The sequence below is a fragment of the Larimichthys crocea genome, unplaced genomic scaffold (assembly GCF_000972845.2).
Source record: "Larimichthys crocea isolate SSNF unplaced genomic scaffold, L_crocea_2.0 scaffold107, whole genome shotgun sequence".
In the NCBI taxonomy this organism is placed as follows: domain Eukaryota; kingdom Metazoa; phylum Chordata; class Actinopteri; family Sciaenidae; genus Larimichthys; species Larimichthys crocea.
This window is the reverse complement of record NW_020851475.1, coordinates 177,582-197,728: the sequence shown is the minus strand read 5'-3', so window position 1 is coordinate 197,728 and position 20,147 is coordinate 177,582. Positions and strand designations below refer to the sequence as shown.

General features: G+C 48.0%; 1 protein-coding gene across 3 annotated transcripts in view; it reads right to left on the bottom strand.

Moving 5' to 3' along the window:
* Positions 1-20,147, bottom strand: part of LOC104938055 (neural-cadherin) — an 89,718-nt gene that overhangs the window by 4,314 nt on the left and 65,257 nt on the right. For all 3 annotated transcript variants that reach the window (XM_027275370.1, XM_027275371.1, XM_027275372.1), the window contains exons 17-28: positions 14,165-14,448; positions 11,018-11,647; positions 9,934-10,930; positions 8,309-8,402; positions 6,543-6,727; positions 6,204-6,433; positions 3,665-3,942; positions 2,738-2,952; positions 1,328-1,455; positions 843-970; positions 306-417; positions 9-189 (exon numbers count right to left, since the gene is read on the bottom strand). In XM_027275370.1, the coding sequence (XP_027131171.1) occupies positions 9-189; positions 306-417; positions 843-970; positions 1,328-1,455; positions 2,738-2,952; positions 3,665-3,942; positions 6,204-6,433; positions 6,543-6,727; positions 8,309-8,402; positions 9,934-10,930; positions 11,018-11,647; positions 14,165-14,448 (3,462 nt within the window). The remainder of the gene's footprint in view (positions 1-8; positions 190-305; positions 418-842; positions 971-1,327; positions 1,456-2,737; positions 2,953-3,664; positions 3,943-6,203; positions 6,434-6,542; positions 6,728-8,308; positions 8,403-9,933; positions 10,931-11,017; positions 11,648-14,164; positions 14,449-20,147) is intronic.

Here is a 20,147-nt window from a genome sequence, read left to right as displayed (position 1 = left end):
CCTCTCACCCCTGTCACACTTGTGTCCGGTGTATCCGGCGTGGCACTCGCAGCTGAAGGAGCCCCAGTCGGCGAGGCAGGAGGCCTGAGCGCCGCAGGACGGCCCGGCCGCCGTCACGCACACCCCGTCTGTCAGCCTGCAGCCGGGGCTGCTGTCCACGCTCTCACCTGGAGACGCCAGGTCGTACACCTGAGGGACGGACGCAGGGACGATGTCAGGAAACACAACATGGCTGCTGCAGCTGAGTCATGTGACTCACGACACACACACACACACACACACACACACACACACACACAGGTTACCTGACTGTCCACCTGCAGGTTTCGGATGCAGCCGGTGAAACTACGGTAACGCCGATGAGGAGACGTTTCCTTCACTCCTCCCAACTGAAGAGGCTGGAAGACGTTCAGATACCTGAGGAGGAGGACGAGGAATCTTTAGTGATGGTGTGTCTCAGGTGTGTCTCTAGTGTGTCTCAGGTGTGTCTCTAGTGTCTCTCTAGTGTCTCTCAGGTGTGTCTCTAGTGTCTCTCAGGTGTGTCTGAGGTGTGTCTGAGGTGTCTCTCTAGTGTCTCTCTAGTGTCTCTCAGGTGTGTCTCCCGGTGTCTCTCTAGTGTGTCTGCAGTGTCTCTCTAGTGTCTCTCAGGTGTGTCTCTCTAGTGTCTCTCAGGTGTGTCTGCGGTGTCTCTCTAGTGTCTCTCAGGTGTGTCTCAGGTGTGTCTGAGGTGTGTCTCAGGTGTCTCTCTAGTGTCTCTCTAGTGTGTCTCAGGTGTGTCTCTCAGGTGTGTCTCAGGTGTGTCTCAGGTGTGTCTCAGGTGTGTCTCAGGTGTGTTGCATCACCTTTGGTTTCCCGGTGTCTCTCCTGCGGCTCTGCAGCTGGACTCGTCCGTCTCCTGGACGTCTCCTCCGACACCCTCCCTCTCGTTGACCGCCGTCCCCGCACACTGATCCAGGACGAGCTGCACAGCCTGAACAGAGACAAAGCGTCGCTCAGACGTTTCTCAGCTCGCTCCAACGTCACAGTTTTTAACTTTAGCCACAAAAATTATATCGACAAGTTCAGCAAGACCTGAGGATGCTCAGAATCATCCGTTCATTGATACGACTTGTAGTTTGCTGACAGCTGTTTGTTGTTTACTTTCAAGGCTCCATCTTTGTCTCGACAGTTTCAGTTGACAGTTCAGCTCCATAGTTGTCAACCAATCAGAGCACAGCAACTACTGTTTCTATTCATAGCTGCCAATTTCAGCTGGTCGCTGGGCAGAAATTCACAAGATTGACAGTGATTAACGAGGGGCAGGTGTCAGGTGGACGATCCATCTTACCTTTCCGTCACTGATGATGTCGAGGCGATGCCAGCGTCGGTCGGTGGCGGTGGATTTCGGCGGCAGCTGCAGGGTCAGCGTTCCCGATCCATGGTTAACACTCAGAGCCGGAACGCCGTTCCTCAACTCTGGACGGGACGATGAGAGCGTTAGTTTTTTTAACGCAGCCAATGGGAACTGACGACACTCCCAAGTGGCTCCGAAAGATCAAATGTTGTTAACGTGTTGTTCATCTTTGATGTCACATGACCACATGACCAACCCTCCGCCTGTGACATCACTCCTCTGTATCGCCGTGTAAGCTGCAGGAATCAGTTCATTGTGTGTGTGTGTGTGTGTGTGTGTGTGTGTGTGTGTGTGTGAGCGTGACCTGATCAGCCTCTTAGCTGCGTTATCGAACACGCGAGTGAGAAAGCTTCACAGAGATCGATGCTGCGGTCATCTTTGATTTTCCGCTCTCCGGAAGCACGAAGCAGCGGTCGGGTTCAATAATTACATAAGTTTAATGTCACCAGATTATGCAAGAAGTGTTTGAAAGGCCATCTGCGGACTAATCCGTTAAAACCACAGCAGGACCACCGGGAGCTGACATTAGATTTCATGAAGCTCTTTGTCCGCCGAGTCTTTACAGAGCCGGATTGATTCGCTCTTTGTTTTTGTTGAAAAGGACGAGCGGCGTTCCCACTCAGCGCCGCGAGATTAGCATGTCTGTCACGAGCTCAAAATAATGTTTCAACTTTTAGTAAAAGAGTTTTCAGCGTTGTCACAGCGACAGAGGAGCCACACTCAGCGCCTCCCAGAAGCATCGAGATCAGTCTCAGACAAAGAGGACCGGTCAACTCTAAAGACATCTCTGAACTGTCTGTGCATTGTTTGAATTATTCGTTAACTTCATTTCTGTGGTAGGACCATTCAAAATCTTGGTCATGGCTCAATACGTTCTGGTCTTGGTCTTGACTTGGTCTTGCAAAGTCTTGATCGTGTCTCTTGGTCCTAGTCTTGAAAAGTCTTAGTCAAGCCTTGGTCTCAATACCTTCTGGTCTTGTAATGCCTTGGTCTTGGTCTTGGTGTAAACTCCTCAAAGTCTTGGTTATGTCTTGGTCTCAATACCTTCTGGTCTTGTAATGCCTTGGTCTTGGTCTTGGTCTTGGTGTAAACTCCTCAAATTCTTGGTTATGTCTTGGTCTCAATACCTTCTGGTCTTGTAATGCCTTGGTCTTGGTCTTGGTCTTGGTGTAAACTCCTCAAAGTCTTGGTTATGTCTTGGTCTAAATACACTCTGGTCTTGGTCTACAACACCGACATTGGACGTCAGTATTCGTTCAGTGTATCGACGGGCATTAGAAGAAGACGGGCGACCTCCTTGGCGACACACTGAACCTCACGTTGCTCTAACAGTTTGGAGCTTACCGACGGCGATGAAGTCCTCCCGCTCCCCCGAGTGGGCGTGGCCGAGCGGCCCGTTGTAGAGGAGCAGCCCGTTTGCCGACTCAGCGAGGAACTCCAAGGAGATGTGGCTCTGGAAGCAAGGCATGATGGGAGGGAACCAGGCGTAGCCCTGGCCACCAAAGCTGTGTTTGGTCTGCTGGCACTCAGGCCCGTCGAACATGGGAGGACACTTACACCTGAGAGACAGAAAGAGTTTATTACCGACCAAAGATCATTACGACAGGTTTTCATATCTGTTAGTAAGATACAGATACCAAACATGAGATTAAAGGAGCGATAATCAATCAATCTTTGGTACAGAGTACTTTGGACATGAGTACTCGAGTACTTGTTTGGACGTCAGTCGTATTTCTTTAATCTCTGATGACATAGCACGGCCATTTTATGATTTAATACATTAATTATCTGCCATATTGTTCCTTTAATTGGTTAAGATGTTGACAAGGATGCAGAAATCATTAATTTATTTACTCTCCCCCTTGTTATATTCACATTTAAATATATTTAGTCTATAAAACATGTGGAGACCCTTCATAACCCGCTGTGTGTGTGTTAACCTCTGCGGTGGTCACTGTTAAAGCTGTTTTCTATCTCTGTTGCCGTGGCAGCAGTTTTCTTTCCAAACATACAAACATTAATTAAAATGACCCGAGACACAAACAGAGACGTTGACGGAAACACTGTTAATTAAAGTGCTGTGTTTATTCTTTAATAAGAGAGCGAAGCAGAGAGAACCGCCTGTCTGAGACCTTACAGTCGATAAGAAGGATGCAAACGTTCTGTCAACGCTACAGAAACATTAGGTAACTGTTAAGTAAGGTTGTCTGACGTTGACTGCTGCAGACTAAGACAGAACAAAAGTTTCCTGAGCCTCCACCCTGCACCTACCTGTATCCCAGCGGTCCGTCCTGGCAGGTGCCCCCGTTGAGGCAGGGGTTAGTGGGGTAGGCGGAGCAGGGCAGGTGGATCGCCTCTCGGCCACGGCAGCCACATCGCGCCGTTGTTGAGGCGAACAGCGACACCAGAGATGTGTTACCGGTGCTGAGAGCCACCGGCGCCTGGCTGAATGAAGCGTCGCTGCTGCAGCCTCCAGTCTGACTGCAGTCGGTGGAGGGACATTCATCAATGCCCACCTGAGAGACGGACACGCCCAGCATGGCCTCCAGCTGCAGGGGGTCAAATAAGACATGGTAGACAGGAAACAGGGAAGTTACATTAAAATACAAAAAATAAAACTAGTTCATAACTAACTGAAATATACATCAGATAAAACAAACTGTTACCATGAAGCTAATGACACTAAAACCAGCTGAAACTACCTCTAGGACTAAAGTAAAACTAAAAATACACTAAAAAAAAAAACAGGTTGAAACCAGGACTGAGAATTAAACCAAAACTAGCATGAAGCTAACTGAGAGACACAGAAAATCTCTAAATGAAGCCCCTCCAACTAGTGGACACTAATGCCAAACGGTAGGTGGTATCAAAAAGCCCAAATGACCGTGAGCATCCTCATCTTGTCGACCATGTGAATGCTGAATTTCAGTGTGTGAAGTTAAAAAATGTGACCTGGGGAGAGAGAGAAAGAACAGGTGCCCCGTGCTCCTTTGGGAAATTTCTCCTCTCCAGTTTACATGGGAGTAGATGGGGCTGTCGGTGGGTGATCCTGGAGCATCAGTGCGTCTCCCGCCAAAACTATAAGTCTGACAGCTTCAGCAGTGATATCGCTGCGTAGCCCACGAATTTTCCTACGTTTCTATGTAGAAATTATTTCTGTAGAGTGACATTTGTGGCCACGAGAGCCGTTTGCAAATGTATTTTTTGACAAATGTTTCTCTCCCTCTCCACTGTAGCTCTGGAACATTCTACCAATACACACCCATTTTAAACTTTGCCGTGGTTTTTGGTGATTTTTGGCAAAACCGTTTGGTGAAACTCTGAGAAAAGTCACAGCACACCATTCCTGACCGAGCCGGTCGCTTTGATACCTTTTTTGTGTATGTGCGACCAAAACTGAGGGAGGAGTAGGACGCTGAAATTCCTGGTATACGTCAGAATAATCATCATGGGGAACATCAGGAACACTCATTCATCGTAAACTAACCAAAACTTTTATTAATGTCAAAGTAAAAGTCGCATAAACTCCAAAATAAAAGACTAATTTAAACTAGCAGCAGACTCTTACTAAAACTGAATCTGTGCTGGACCTAGAACATGAATAAACTGGGTGAACGGGGGATTATTGAAGTTGTGAGTTTGAAGATAATTTCAGAGAATGACAGCAGCTCTCTTTGATCGAGCGTCTACCTTCATGTTATTTATGCACTTTGGTGTTCCTCTGTCATTTCAGCCTCCTCTTAAACTTTTGCTGTCATTCACTCGTCGTTTTTCCTGCTTGTCATCTTCATCTTCTCTCTCATTTCGTCTTTATGAGTGAGAGTTTTTCATCAGTCCCTCAGGCTTTCCTGTCTCTCTCCAACAGAGCGTACTTCTTCTTCTTCTTCTTCTTCTTGGGTTTAGTTACTCGGATGGCGCTCGGTGACTTTCACTTCACCTGACAGGACTTTTCTGTATTTATCTGACATTCTTGTTCTAAACCAGCCAAGAAACTTTGCTTAAACCTGAGATCACTGAAGACACACCTCTGTATTTTAATCATACTGTATTTATTATATATGATATATATAAATACAGTATTTATTATCCTGAATCGGTCTCATCACACTGGAACACTTTGTCCTTCATGTTGTGTTTATCGTTGTTTTCGTTCACGCTTTTTGTTATCCAAAAAAACAACAAAAACGTTTTTATCGTCTTATTCTTCTGTTATCTTAATATCATCTGCAGTTGTGAAAAGTAAGTTTTATTTATTCATTTATTATTTTATTTTATTGTTGACATTCTGAAATATTTAAACTTTACTCGAGTATTTCCATTTTCTGATACTCAACATTATTTTTTACTCCACTGCATTTTATTTGATTATTCAGCAACAACAACAACAACAACAATAATAATAATAATAATAATAATAATAATAATATAAATAATATGTGTGTATTTAACATGTTTACTGACCTGGAGTCAGCAGCTGCTCTCAGTGTTTTTAATCCAGCTAAAATATTCATCTGCACACGTGTGTGTGTGTGTGTGTGTGTGTGTGTGGTGTGTTGACATTTGTGTTAAACGGTTTACAGAGTGTGTGAAGTGTCTCTGAGTGGCTGTGATGTTTAATTGATGATGTAATTAACATGTCGTTAACCCTCCGAGTGCAGCCGACCGCCTCTCTGATTTTAAAGGGAAGTTTCAAGAACTTCTTCGTGATTCCTTGATGTTCCTTGTAGTCCCTCAGGTTCCTCAGGGTTCCTTGTTTTGTGGATCTGTAGATAGATTCATTAAATTTAAAGAGCTCTCACTCTCTCCTCACCTCGGCTTTGTTTGCTGCCACGTAGCCGTGAAGCTTCTCCGTCTTGTAGTACGGCGAGCCGTGAGCGGCGAACCACACGTCGAGCGCCTTGTCCCCCCGCTGGCTGGCGGCGGCGCTCACAGAGAAGATCTGAACGTTCTCCGGTTCAGTGTGCAGGAGTTCAGCCAGCGCTCGACCCAGACGGGAGAATCGACTCTCCTCTCCACTAAAGAACTCCTCCACCGTCAGATCTGGAAGGAGAGAAGAGAGCTGGCACTCTGGAACATGACATAACCACAGCATCCTGTCCTAACAGTGCGTTCTGGTGTGCATGGTCGTCATGGTCACTGTGGGACTCACTGCTCAGGCGTACAGAGGCGGCGTTCTGCAGAGCGTCCTGCGGCAGCTCCCTGACGTCCACCTGAGCCGTGGAGGTGACGTCGGGCCAGGTGTGGTCCGACACTCGTACCTGCAGCCGGTACGAGCCCGGAGGAGTCCCGTCCCTGATACTGAGCTGACCCGAGCTCTGGTTCAGACTGAAGAACCTGAAAGAGAGACAGAGAGCAGTGGTTTAGCGACATAGACAGTGAATGAGTGAGCGAGCGTCGGCCTCTGATTGTTTCAGTGTTTCCGCCCAGCGACTGTTTAACCTCTTCACAGCGCCGTCGGCTGATTCGAGGGATCAAACCTGTCTTCACTTCCTGTGAGGTGGCGTGTTGTTATTGGTCCCCTGGGGTCCTCACCTGAACACTTCTTCTTCTTCTTCTTCTTCTTCATGTGAATAACACGCGACCTAAACCTGATCCCCACCGTGAACAAAGCGCTTCTTGCGGGCTGCAGCGATGCTGATGAGCGCTTCAGGAGCATCTATGCTAATTCTCTGGCGGCTTCCTTTGTTCTCGGCGTCCCTCCTCGCAGGTCTCTCGTTAGAGGAGGAGGTGGCAGGGAGCGCAATCATGAAGCCTCGCCTCATCAAACAAAACGAGCTCGCCCTCGCCGCGCTTCACTGGGAATTTTCAATCCGGCTGGTTATGAAGTATTAATAGCACTGTTCCTGACGAGTCAGATCTGACTCTCTCCTCCGTCCTCTGTCCTTTCATTCTCGTTCACTCTGTCTTTGTTTCCCTCTTCAAACCGCCTCTTTGTCGCGCCGCACCTTTGTACTGTCGCTGCCGCTCTGTTTTAAACCTGTCAGCTCCGCTCGGCTTCTTTATGCCGCACGTCACACGAGACACTTTAAGAGCTGCGAAACATCCTTAAAACAGATTTAACATCTGCCGTTCGCTTTTATCCAAAACTACTCACGGTACGAGTGTAACGAGGATTAAACCTCCTCCTGTTGTCTTTCATCCACCTGAGGACTTAAAGGTCCAGCTCAAATACAGATTTCGTGTGTGGTGAAGATAAGATCGACTTTATTGATCCACACTTGTTACAGCGGCTCACAGCCTATCAAGGCTGAGTCCTTCCTGCAGCGACCCGGTTCTGACTTCGGCCTGCTGGAACTGGCTGCCACCAACGCGGTGTCACGGTCACATTTGATATTTTAATGACTTTAACAACGTATGTTGTAAAATAACTGTTTTTCTGTAGAACAGTGTTTCTAATAGTTTTACAGAGAATTATTTTACAGATTTTCCCATGATCGCTGCAGAGCACTAACAGGAGCCGTGTTGATGTAACAGAGAAAAGGCAAATCACTAATCTCTGAGTTCAGGTCCATGTTTGCAGACAAACTGCTGGAGATTGGTGTCGGGAAAACACAAAAAACGCGACGTCGCGGTTACATTTGAAATGTTTTGTAGTTCGGTGACCTCTGAATGTTTTACTGTTTTACAGGTCGGAGCCCATTTTATAACAAACTCGGGCAGTGCACAGATTTCTACATTGTGGACGATAAAGTTTTCATCTTTGTTGACAGCGGTTTGCACAGCGAGAACCACTTCAAATGTCTTCATCCTCTCTGCCTCTTTCTGTCCATGTTTGACACCTTCCCTACCTTATTTCCTTGCGGCCTCGCTCTCCTTGCCCTCTACCCGTCTGCCTCAACACCGACTGTAACTTTTCCATCTCTGACTTTCACCTCCATCACTCTGTCACCCCTCAGCCATATGAGATCAAAGTACCTGGATGGTTTGCCTTCGAAGCGGTACACCTTCTCGCTCCAGTCATCAAGGTCGGGGGATTGAACTCGTCCGAGCGCCGTCGTCGGGAGAATACCTGTCAGGAGGTGGAAAGTAAAAGACACACACACAAAAAAAGTCAATTTGGCTTTGAAAGGAATTAGTTTGGAGTGCGAGCGATCCCTCCGGTGCAACCCAAATATTAAGAGTGAAGGAGAGAGTCTTCTTTAAAGAGATAAGGCGACGCCTCGCTCGGTCATGGTTCGACAGCACAGCAGGAAGATGTGCTCACATTAGTGTTTTCCCCCCTTCTTCCAAAAAAAGCTGAACGCAGCGCTGTAATCTGTTTAGCTGTGAAATCAGCTGCCTTTTAAAAAAGGCTCCTGTTTATGCGCCCGTCAAACCTGGGACTTAAGCTGGAGTTAATTGTTTGCTTCATGGCATGTTGTTGAGCTACGTGATGGATTCGTATTAGCGGGTTAATGTACTTTCATGTGGAAAAGGCCCCCGGAGAGGGAATCCACTAAAAATACATTACAGAAAACCTTCGTTTTTCCAGCAAATTACGGGAGGCTGACAGATGGTATGAAACGCTAAATAAGTGATGTGGGCTGGAGCGGGAGGCGGCGAGCAGTCGACTGTGACAAGTACAGTCTTAACAAGACGAGCACAGAGCACTCAGGACGTGGAGGGACGACACCGGACCACCTGAAGGTCAGAGGAGCTCGTCTGTGACCGCAAACACGCCGGTTTGAATCCCTCAGACCAGACGCTCATTTTAAGGACGGTGAATGACACACGTCAGTCTACGACTAGCATCAGGGTGCCTTTGAGCAAGGCAGCTCCTAGAGCGGAGTAGAAAGTAGCCGTCACTGGTAAAAACGGTCAAATTAACATGAAATATCATATTTCAAAAAATGTTGAAAACCATAAATTTAAAACTTTTTTCAGTCACGGTTCAACAGAGAAGCACCTTTATTTTAATATGTACCACTAAACAGTGACAACACTAATAATTATACAGAGAAACTCTTTTACAGATTCTCTCTGAATTATTAAAAAATAACTTTTACAACGTATGTTGTAAAATAACTCACATCGACATATTTAATTACAGATAATAACTGTCACATAGTTCTGTGTGTAATTTAAGAAAACAGAATTTTTCTGTATATAAATGAGGAATAACTGTAATTTGTTCAAATTAAAACAGTTTGGTTGTTAATTTAGTTTTTTTTTATACAATTTTACACTGTATAAAGTTATTTTCCATAAATTTGACAAAAGATGTGAACAAATAAAATCTAAAAACTCTTCGGTTGTGAAGCCGTGCACAGGTAAAGGTAAATGTACTTTAGTTGTACCTTGTAGCGCTCACTTTGATCTCTGACTAAATCAGAGGACAGCCACAGGCTTGTCTCACATGACTGGGTTTTTCCACGGTGCGCCGATCGACCTGCTTTAGCCGTGGCGTGCCGAGCCAAGCTGTGATAACATGCTACACTAAAGACTCTCAGCTGCACCGGACAGATGTGGTCCATCGTGGACCATGGCCAAACTGTCACGGTCTCCTCCCCTGACTGTGTTTAAGAAATCTCTTTCTCTCTGACAAAAAACTGAAAACTTACCTTCATAACTGTAGACGATGAAGTCGGTGTGTCCCGGCGAGTGAGGGTGGTCGTTCCTGTCTCCAATGATCACCGTCAGCGTGCTGGTGGAGCTCATCGGAGGAGATCCGCTGTCAATCATGAGAATCGGGAGGTGGTACTCCTTCTGGCGCTCGCGGTCGAAGGTGCGGAGGGCGGTGACGGATGCGCTGCCGTTTCTAAAGTCGGTCAGGTTGAAGTTGGTGGCATCCGAGGTGAGCATGAGAAGCCGTATGGAGAATGGCCCGCCGTTGGTGGAGGTGTCGCGGTCGGTGGCGTGGAGGAGGAGGGAGGTCTCGTTCATTCGAACGGGTTGGGGCGCCGCAGTGTTCTCCCAGACGACGGGCTTGTAGGCGACGTCGAACTCTGGTCCGTTGTCATTGATGTCAAGTATGGTTACCATGACGATGGCAGTACCGGTCAGGGGTGGAGTCCCAGCATCCGTGGCGAGGACCATGATCCTATGCTGCGAGATTTTCTCCCTGTCCAGAGAGTCCGCCACCACCACCCAACCGGACTGATCCACCAGGAACTGACCGTAGGGGTCGGACTCCTTCGAGATGCTGTAAGAAAAGCGTCCATTTTGGCCCGAGTCTAGATCAGACGCCGTAACCTGAGCGACAATCGTCCCCACGGGTACGTCTTCAGACATGGCTGGGGACTCATAGAATTGTGGGAAAAATACTGGGGCATGGTCGTTGGAGTCTTCCACCTGAACGAGACAGTAGGCCAGGCTGAAGAAATCAGCATCTTCAGCCTTCAGGGTCAGGTTGAACGTCCTCTCATGGGGCTTCTCGAAGTCAACCTTCTTCTTCAGTTTTATAACGCCTCGTCGGTTCACTTTGTCCGTCTCCACGAAGAACTTCCTGTCCTCGTCGCCGCCGACGATGCTGAAGGTTACCACGGCATTCTCACCTTCATCTCCGTCTGTGGCAGAAACTACAAGAACTTCACTGTTCACCTCCAGGTCCTCTGTCACCTGAACGCCAACACAACAGAAGTATTATTATTAGTTCTGACGTTGTAGAAGGTGATGGAGGTGTCTTTGAATTACGTGCTTGCTCACCTGAGTAGTGTAGAGCCTCTGAGTGAAGACGGGTGGGTGATCGTTGACGTCTGAAACCATGATGGTGGCGGTTCCTGTTCCTGCCAAACCCCCTCCGTCCCTGGCCTCCACCACCACCAGATACCGCTCCTCCGCCTCCCGGTCTAGGGAGCGTAGGACTGTGTAGATGGTCCCGGTGCTGGCGTTGATGGAGAACAGGTTGAGGTTGATCTCGTTGCGGACGTTCTTGATGATGTTGTAGGTCAGCATTGCGTTCTTGCCCTCATTGGGGTCGTCCAGGTCCATGGCACGCATCTCCATGACGGAGGTGTCGGCGGGTGAATTTTCAGGCACTTGGCCAACAAAACATCCGTCTACTTCCAGCGCTGGGCACGGGAAGAAGGGCGCGTTGTCGTTGACATCTCGGACCTCTAAGAGCACATCAGCAAACCCTGTGAGTCCTGCCCCTCCCTCGTCTGTGGCGAGGACAAGAAACCTCCATGCCGGGCGTTCCTCGCGATCCAAGCGCCTTTGGGCGTAGATTCTTCCAGTTTGTTCATCAATCGTAAACTCGCCACCAGCGCCTTGGCCGTGGAGGGAGTAACGGAGGGCGGTCTGGTCAGCCTCCTGGTCTGGATCTGTGGCTGACACCTGCAAAGGTTGGACAAGAAAATGAGACAGACGTCTGATTTCTTTAATCACATGAAGCCCCTCGGTCTCTCGGGTCATCTGGTCTGGTAACTTTTCGTGGCACCGCAAACACTCGGTCATACTGCTTAAGATAAGATTACCTTTAGAACAGCTCTGAAGACTTTGGTCTGTTGCCTTGACTTTACTCACACTCGAGTCCTTACATCTATTATTTTTATTTCTCAGTTTGTATCTTTTGTAATTTGTCTTTAAAATGTTTTAAAGGAACGATATGGAAGTTTGTTTGTAACACTGACATCTAGTGGTTAAAAATAGGCATTGCAGTCCGAGTTCTTCTCACAGATTGCCGACCACTGAACCTTCATGAGCACAACATGTGCCAAAAAAAAGAAATCAGGGTAGGTCTGTCTGTTTACTGATGATGATCATGTGACGCGATTTTGATACTTGAACTCTTGATCTTTTTGAGGGAAATAATCATTTAAAAGTCACCTGGACCTGCCTGGTCCTCCATACAGACACTTAGTTGGATTTCATTATATAAGCTTTGTTGACTTTTCACTCCAGCTGAAAAACATTCTTCCTCTTTCAAAGGAACTATTTTCTTTTTCAGGTGTTTCTTATCGAAGCAGCTGAATTGCTTTTTTCATTATGTACAAATGTCAAGCGGAGCAAACAGGACGTGAGGCGTGGAGCTGATTGCAGCAGGAATAAACATTTCTCTGTTGCTTTGTCCTGTTAACTTAATTAACCCGCCTTCCTGCTATCGCTCTGAACAAGCGGACACGAGTGGCGGCGGCGGCGACACGAGCTCTCACATCTGTCACCGCGACACACAGTGCAATTAAAAGTTAATAGACGCCAACAAAAGCAAGAAAAAGTACACTTTTAGGCTTTCTTCTCTTCTTTTTTCACCAGAGGGTTTGTTTACAGAAGCCTTTGAAGTTTTCTCTGTTGGCGCTCTCTGACAAACGTGATGCAGGCAGACAATATTGAAGACGAGCAGTCGCGGCGCCACAGAGGAGGCTGCCGCTCAGGTGCAGTCAAGAAATATTCATTTCAAATTGGATTTTCCCGTCCGTTCACTATCTGCTGAATTGTATTAACGCGCGGGGGCTCAAAGCGGCGTGCGTTCAGGGGGAGGGGCTGCCAGCCGTGCGGCGGGAAAAAAAACTATAGAGGGAGTTAGAGGGGAACCGAGCGCATATCAAATCAATTCCAGCAGGCGAAGGGTTGAGGACTCGGTGACACACGCCTCTCTGACGGGGATTACTTTCCTGCCCTCTCAGACGCACTTCCACCTTTTTAAATCTGATTTAGCTCGGCAGTGCGCGCATATTACCGTGAATTACCGGAGATAGGTGTGACGAAAGGAGGGGATGAAAGCCAGAGAAGAAGAAGGAGAAGAAGAAGGAGGTCGAGTCTGAACTTTCTGAGGCACCTTTTCATGCGAGGCCTCTTCCTGTCAGGGAGGTTCTGAGGTATGTTGAACGTGGGCGCCTCCATCAGCTGTCACACATGTGATGTGTTAGTATGTGGACACCGGAGCCGTGCAGAGGTGTCGCTTCAGGCTGATTGGACTGACGCGTGACCAGCGCTGTTTAATTTGTCTGAGACGTTTTCACATCTTGTTCAGATAAACTGACACTCTGACAACAAACTGCTTCACGCTGAACGAGGCGCCACTTCAACGTTAAACAGTTTTATCTGGACCGGACCGACATCGGATCAGCGCTCTTATTTAAAATATCAAAACTATGAACACCGTCCGTCTGGTCCATCCATCCGCGCAGGGTCACGGACAGGCTGGAGCGTATCCCAGAATGCATTGGGTGAAAGGGGCCCTTTCATTCATGCAGCCCATACATGAAGCCACAGACTGCAGTTCCTCTATCGTCCACCTGAGGCTGGCTCCAGAAGTGAGTCAGTCTCCATAAGTCCCCATGTCCAAATGTCCAACTTCACAGCAGAAATAAACATGTTTACAGCCTGGTACAAAAAACAGTTTTGGTCTCTGTAGCTAATTTCCCCGTTCATGACAACTGTACTGAGGGTGAATTTATATACAACTCACCTGTTCACATTATATTAAGGCTTAAAGTTATGCAGGATTAAGAGCGTGGACGCTTTGATTGACAGGTGGGCGTGGTTACAGGTGGCTTGTTTGAGCAACCAGGCGTCATTCAGCTCCACCGATGATCCACGTCTTGGACCATATTTACAGCACAACCCCACCGGGCACGTCTCCGTGATCCTGTTTTGGTCCATTCTCCACCAATGACGTATAATACTGGTGGAGAATGGAATATGTGGCGCTGGCTGCCACCATGTTGGATGTACTGCCACCTCCTCCCACCTCCTGGCTAATCTAAATATCGGACGTTGATCATCTGCGGACTTGAGGCGACCTGTCAATCAAAGCGTCTACCTGTGGGTGAAACCACGGACACGCCGTCCATTTTTAAAAACCTTCTTGTGTCCACAGAGGTGGTGGAGTACACCCTGAAGATGACTGACCTCGAGGATGAAAACAGGCAGCTGGGTAAGCTCCTCGGTCACGACGGCGTGGTACTCGGTCTGGCTGAAAACGGGCGCCTCGTCGTTGCGATTGACCACCTGGACCACCACCAGCGTCTCGTTCTCCCACTTCCCGTCGGAGGCGACCAGCCGGAGCTCGTAGCGCTGCTCCATCTCGTAGTCCAGCGGCTGAGCCACAAAGATGGTGCCCACCTCGGGCTCCACGTCGAAGGTGCCCATGGTGTTTCCTGAGGTGATCTGGTAGCGAAGCTTGGCGTTGGCACCTGGAGGGAGGAAGATCAGGTGAGTTTGTGGATATTTAAGCAAAAACACATGAGAGGGAGTGTTACACTGAATATCAGCACGCTGCGATTACCGACTGAGGCACAGCGTGCTGATATTCAGTGTAACAGCACAACCTCAGTGTGATATTTATTAAAACAACGTTGGTCTAACATTAAAATAACGCTGGTCTAACATTAAAATAACGTTGGTCTAACATTAAAATAACGTTGGTCTAACATTAAAGTAAGGTTGGTCTAACGCTGGTCTAACATTAAAATAACGTTGGTCTAACATTAAAGTAACATTGGTCTAACATTAAAATAACGTTGGTCTAACATTAAAATAACGCTGGTCTAACATTAAAGTAACGCGTTGGTCTAACATTAGAATAACGTTGGTCTAACATTAAAATAACGTTGGTCTAACATTAAAGTAACGCTGTAGTTAATCTTTGTGGATTATGTTGATTTAAGGGCAGTCTGTGGTCATGTGACGTGTTTTTACAGAGTTGTTCAGGTGTCATATTTCTTAAAGGGACAGCGCAGGGAGCTTTAGCTGTTTATTCTGGAACGTTCTGTCAACGCTACAGGAACGTTGGGTAACTGTTAAACATTCAGAAATCAAAGATGGAGGAGAGAGGCGATGAGAGGACGGAGCGAGGAGAGGCCGAGGCAGAGAGGAGGTGTCGGGGTAAACAAGGCGTCTAATGAGCTCTGTGAGGAAGACGCCTGGAGTCTTCACTGTATGTATGTGTGCTGCTCAAACACTGACACACTCACTGTGCGACGGCATCTTATGAAGACGAAGCCAAAAATACACAAATAAAAATAAATAGAAATGTTTCTAAACTGAGATTAATTTAATCTGTCAGTCAACTCCTCAGTTCATCGACTACCAATGAACTGAGACGTTTTCTTTGGAAAGTTCTTCAACGTCCAACTGATCATTAAAAAGCTTTTAAGTCAGCTGATGACGACGGAGCCTCGGGTCGATGTTTCTGAGCTTCCTGCGTAGCCGGCGGAGATCTCGAAAACGGAGCCAAGACTTCCTCTGCAGTCCGATTAGAAACTTAATACGTGAGGACGATATAAGAATAAGCTCAGAGCACTGGGGGGGTGTTGGACCACTGGGAAGAGGAAGAGGAGGTTAACAGGCCTGGAGCCAGTGTCGTGCCAGAACCAGAGCTGGGCGAGCGGGCAATGTGTGCTCAGGAGGCCACAATGGCAGAGGAGGAGAGAGTGAAGAGGAAGCTAAGAAGACACCGTGGTTGCCGCTTGGTAATACTGTGATATCGTGAACCTGCAATATTTCCTGAGGCGGTTAGACGTCGTGTACGCGAGCGCCTCCACCAGCTCCGTCTCCGTGGCGCAGCTGAAGAATCGTTTTAATTTGTCATTTGTGGGCACGCTTCATTAATTCTAAGTGATAATTCATCCCAAAGTTTCCCACCTAAACTCTGCCGTGCTCCTGCTTTAATGACTGGGTCATGCCGGGTTTCGGGGAGGTGCAGCCGGCTGAATTTCAAAAAGCTCTGGTATCTCTTGCAGCCATCTGAGGAGGAGGAGGAGGAGGAGGAGGCCACAACATGTGGTGATATTTTCTAATGCGGTTTTTAAATCGAAATGAAACTTCCTCCAGTGATGAGTTTAGTCCTTCAGAGTGTCGACCTGCAGTCAGCGCTCAGGGACGACTCTACCCTCCGGTCCACCTCACGAGGAGCACAGATCTGACCTTAATCTCAATTTCGGGGCCTCCTGCTAGGCTTCGAATTAAATCAGCCCTATCCCCCAGTGTGAGTGTGTGTGTGTGTGTGTGAGAGTGTGTGTGTGTGTGTGTGTGTGTGTGTGTGTGTGTGTGTGTGTGAGCGTGTGTGTGTGTGTGAGTGTGTGTGTTAAGGGGGCAACACCATATGGCCAGACTGATCATTAGGGAGGCCGCCGGAGGCAAAAAACCGCTGGAGCTACTCCCCTCACACACACTCAGCCACTCGCCGAGTGTCACGATGGATCGTGCTCAGAGGCTGTGACGGACCGCCGCACACACACACACACACACACACACACACACACACACACACACACACACACTCTCTCTCTCTCTCTCTCCGGTATCGTAATGAAGGTCCTCCACGTCTCCACAGATGGTGTTTGTCTCCTCGAGTCTCCTTGGTGCTGGTAAACAGAGAGCAGGCCGGACCTGACGGACCGGCCTCTGGGCTCTGAACATGTGTGTGTACGTGTGTGTGTTTAACATGTGTGTGTACGTGTGTGTGTTTAACATGACCGAGTGTGTCGGCGTTTCTTCACTTCATCAGGAAGAAAGGAGAGAGGAAAGAAAAGGAGGAGTGTAATTCCACTGTGTAACTATGTTCAGCTGTACTTGAGTATTTGTTCTGATTACATTACTTCTGATCAAACAGCCAATCATCACCCAGGTCCCCAGCAGCAGCTGATATCACTGCCTAGTCCAGCAGCAGTCAGCCCAGAACCAGAACCAGACCCAGCAGCAGCTGATCTCACTGCCTAGTCCAGCAGCAGTCAGCCCAGCTCGGCGTCTGTCTTTCAGCCTTTTATTTCACCAAGCTCTCACCAACCACTAAAAGTCAGTCCCACATTTACTCTTGTCCGGCGGCTTCTTGCTCGCTCCTCTCATCCTTTTCTCTTCTTACTTCCTCCGTCAGCGGCCTCTTCACGCTTCGGCGCCTCTGCCATCATGTCCATAGAGGCCTGCTGAGCCCGGTTACATTGCCTCTTACTCAGCTCCTGTTCTGGCACAACACTGCTCCACACCCCAGTCAGCATTCACCTGTAAACTACTTTGTCTTCCTGGCCAAAACGCATGTGGTACAGCAGCTAACACAAGCCTAACAGGAGCTAACAGCAGCTAACACTGAGCCATGACTAACGCAGCTAACGATGAGCTACCATGAGCTAACAAGCAGCTAACAGAACTGAGCTACCAGAAACAGCACCACACTGCTCCCCCCGGCTACAACAGCACGCTAAAGGAGACATGAGCTAACAGAGCTAACAGGCAAGCTAACCGACTGAGCTAACATGAGCTACAGCAGCTAACAAACTGAGCTAACAGCAGCTAACAGTCTAGACTGAACAAATGGCTACGCCTAACATGAGCTAACAGCTGAGCTAACATGAGCTAACAGCAGCTAACAGCAACAACTGAGCTAACGATGAGCTAACAGACAGCTAAACAGACCTGAGCTAAGATGAGCTAACAGCACTACAGACTGAGCTAACATGAGCTAACAGCAGCTACAGCTGTCAGCAGTTTACTTCACTGTCCATCATAAACTCTGAATCACAGAGTTGGAGCGGAGCACCGGGAGACATCAGAGGGAAAACCAGAAACATTTCCTCCATAAAATATGATCCAGTTTCACCAGATCAGTGAAATAGTTGCTGCTGTGTGATTAGTGCCGTAAAGCGTTACGTACTTCTCCCGACCCGGAGCCCAAAGTTCATAGAGTGAGAACAGACGTACGAATGACAGAGACACCCTTCAGCTGATCACAGGTCAGAGTGGATCAACAGTCTCTAAACTGAGACTTCAGATTATTAACGACCTTCACAGCTCAGTCATGATCATCATCATCATCAGCAGCTTCTCTGCACAGTAACATCACCGCTCATATTACACCGAGCATCACACTCATTCACCCCCATTACACTCAACCTCACTGCAAGCAGTGTGTGGGTGTTGTGTGTGGTGGTGTGTGTGTGTGTGTGTGTGTGTGTGTGTTTAAACCCCGCGGCGGCACTAAACACAAACATCGAACTCAGGGAATTAAGAAACAGCCTCCTGATCTCGTTACCAGACGCACTGAGTTGGCAAATTTGACCACTCGGAGGACCAAAAACTCAACGGGTGACAAAAGCTGCTGCGCCTAATCAGCTTTAAAACGGGTGTGAGGCGGGCAGGAGATATAATGTAAACCCACAGCCGACACACACACACACCACAACACACACACACACACACACCACACACACACACACACACACAACACCCTTGATTATTCCAATAAACACCAAATGCAGCTGAAATAAACGCAGTAAAGTGTTGTGTCCTGTAATCGTGTTTGCTTGACCTCGTTTATATCCGGACAGAGGTCGCCCTGCTTCAACACCTGTCAGCTTCACGTAACACACACACAAACACACACACACACACACACACACACACAGCTGCAGTCAAGGTGACGGTGCTGCAGCCGGAGATAAAACCTTCAGTTGAGTTTACAGCTCATCAAACCTCAGATCCTTTATCTCTTTCAGGAGTTTGATTCGTTCACCTTCAGACACACACACACACACGCACACACACACGCACGCACACACACGCACACACGCGCAGCGCACAGCACACGCACACCTGTATGTCTTACATCTGCACATACAGATTATTACAAAACTCTACTCTTTCACGAGTAGTCTCCGTGAGTCCCAGCGACTGTCTAAACCTGACGGTAGTCTCTGTGACGTCCCGCAGACTGTCTAAAACCTGGAGTAGTCTCTGTGCCGTTCCTCGCAGACTGTCCTAAAACGGACGTAGTCTCCGTGACGTCCCCGCAGACTGTCTAAAACCTGGACGTAGTCTCCGTGACGTCCCTGCAAGAGTCAAAACTGGACGTAGTCTCTGTGACGTCCTACACAGACTGTCTAAAACCTGATGTAGCTTCGTGACGTCCCCGCAGACTGTCTAAACCTGGACGTATCTCTGTGACGCCCCACAGACTGTCTAAAACCTGATGTAGCTTCTGTGACGTCCCCGCAGGGACTGTCTAAAACCTGGACGTAGTCTCTGTGGACGTCCCCGCAGACTGTCTAAACCTGGACCGTTAGTCCCTGACGTCCCCGAACTGTCTAAAACTGGACATTGTCCGTGACGTCCCCGCAGACTGTCTAAAAACTGGACGTGCTCCGTGACGTCCCGCAGAGCCTGTCTAAAACTGGACGTAGTCTCCGTGACGTCCCCCAGACGGTCTAAAACCTGGACGTAGTCTCTGTGACGTCCCCGCAGACTGTCTAAAACTGGACGTAGTCTCCGTGACGTCCCCGCAGACTGCTAAAACCAAATCTGTTTATGAAGTCTGACCTGTGCTGCCTTGTTTTGGCGTTTACACGTCACCAAACTCGTGAGGTTTAAAATTCTGCTTGCTTTGTATTTCTGGTGTTTCCGGTTCAATCAGCTGCTGGTTTTATTTCTCTAACGTGCGCTTGTTGTGTGGAAGTGTCTGGATTTAGTCTTTATTCCCTTCAGATGGATCCCGCGAGGTTCACGAAGACGCTGAACACGGGATTAAGAAATGCTAAGATAGCAAACTGCTGATGATTCACTCCCAAACGTTGACGCTTTATCCCCGGTCTGTGTCTCGTCAGGGACTCCCCGTGGTAATTAACAAACACCCCTCGACAAACCACTGGAAGGGGGGTCCAGAGACGAGAAGGAGAACCATCATCTGAGTCTAAAGCTCCTTAAAGCTTCCTCACAGGCAGGTCGATGGCAGATTAACTAAAACATAAGACCTGATCCCTGCTGAGTCAGCAGAAATCATCACAGACATTATCTGTGATTGAACAATGTTACACATTCATGTAAAACTGAACAAGATCCACGTTACAACTACCAAGAACAGCGTTTATATTAATGAGCCACATTAATCTGTCTGTAATTTTAC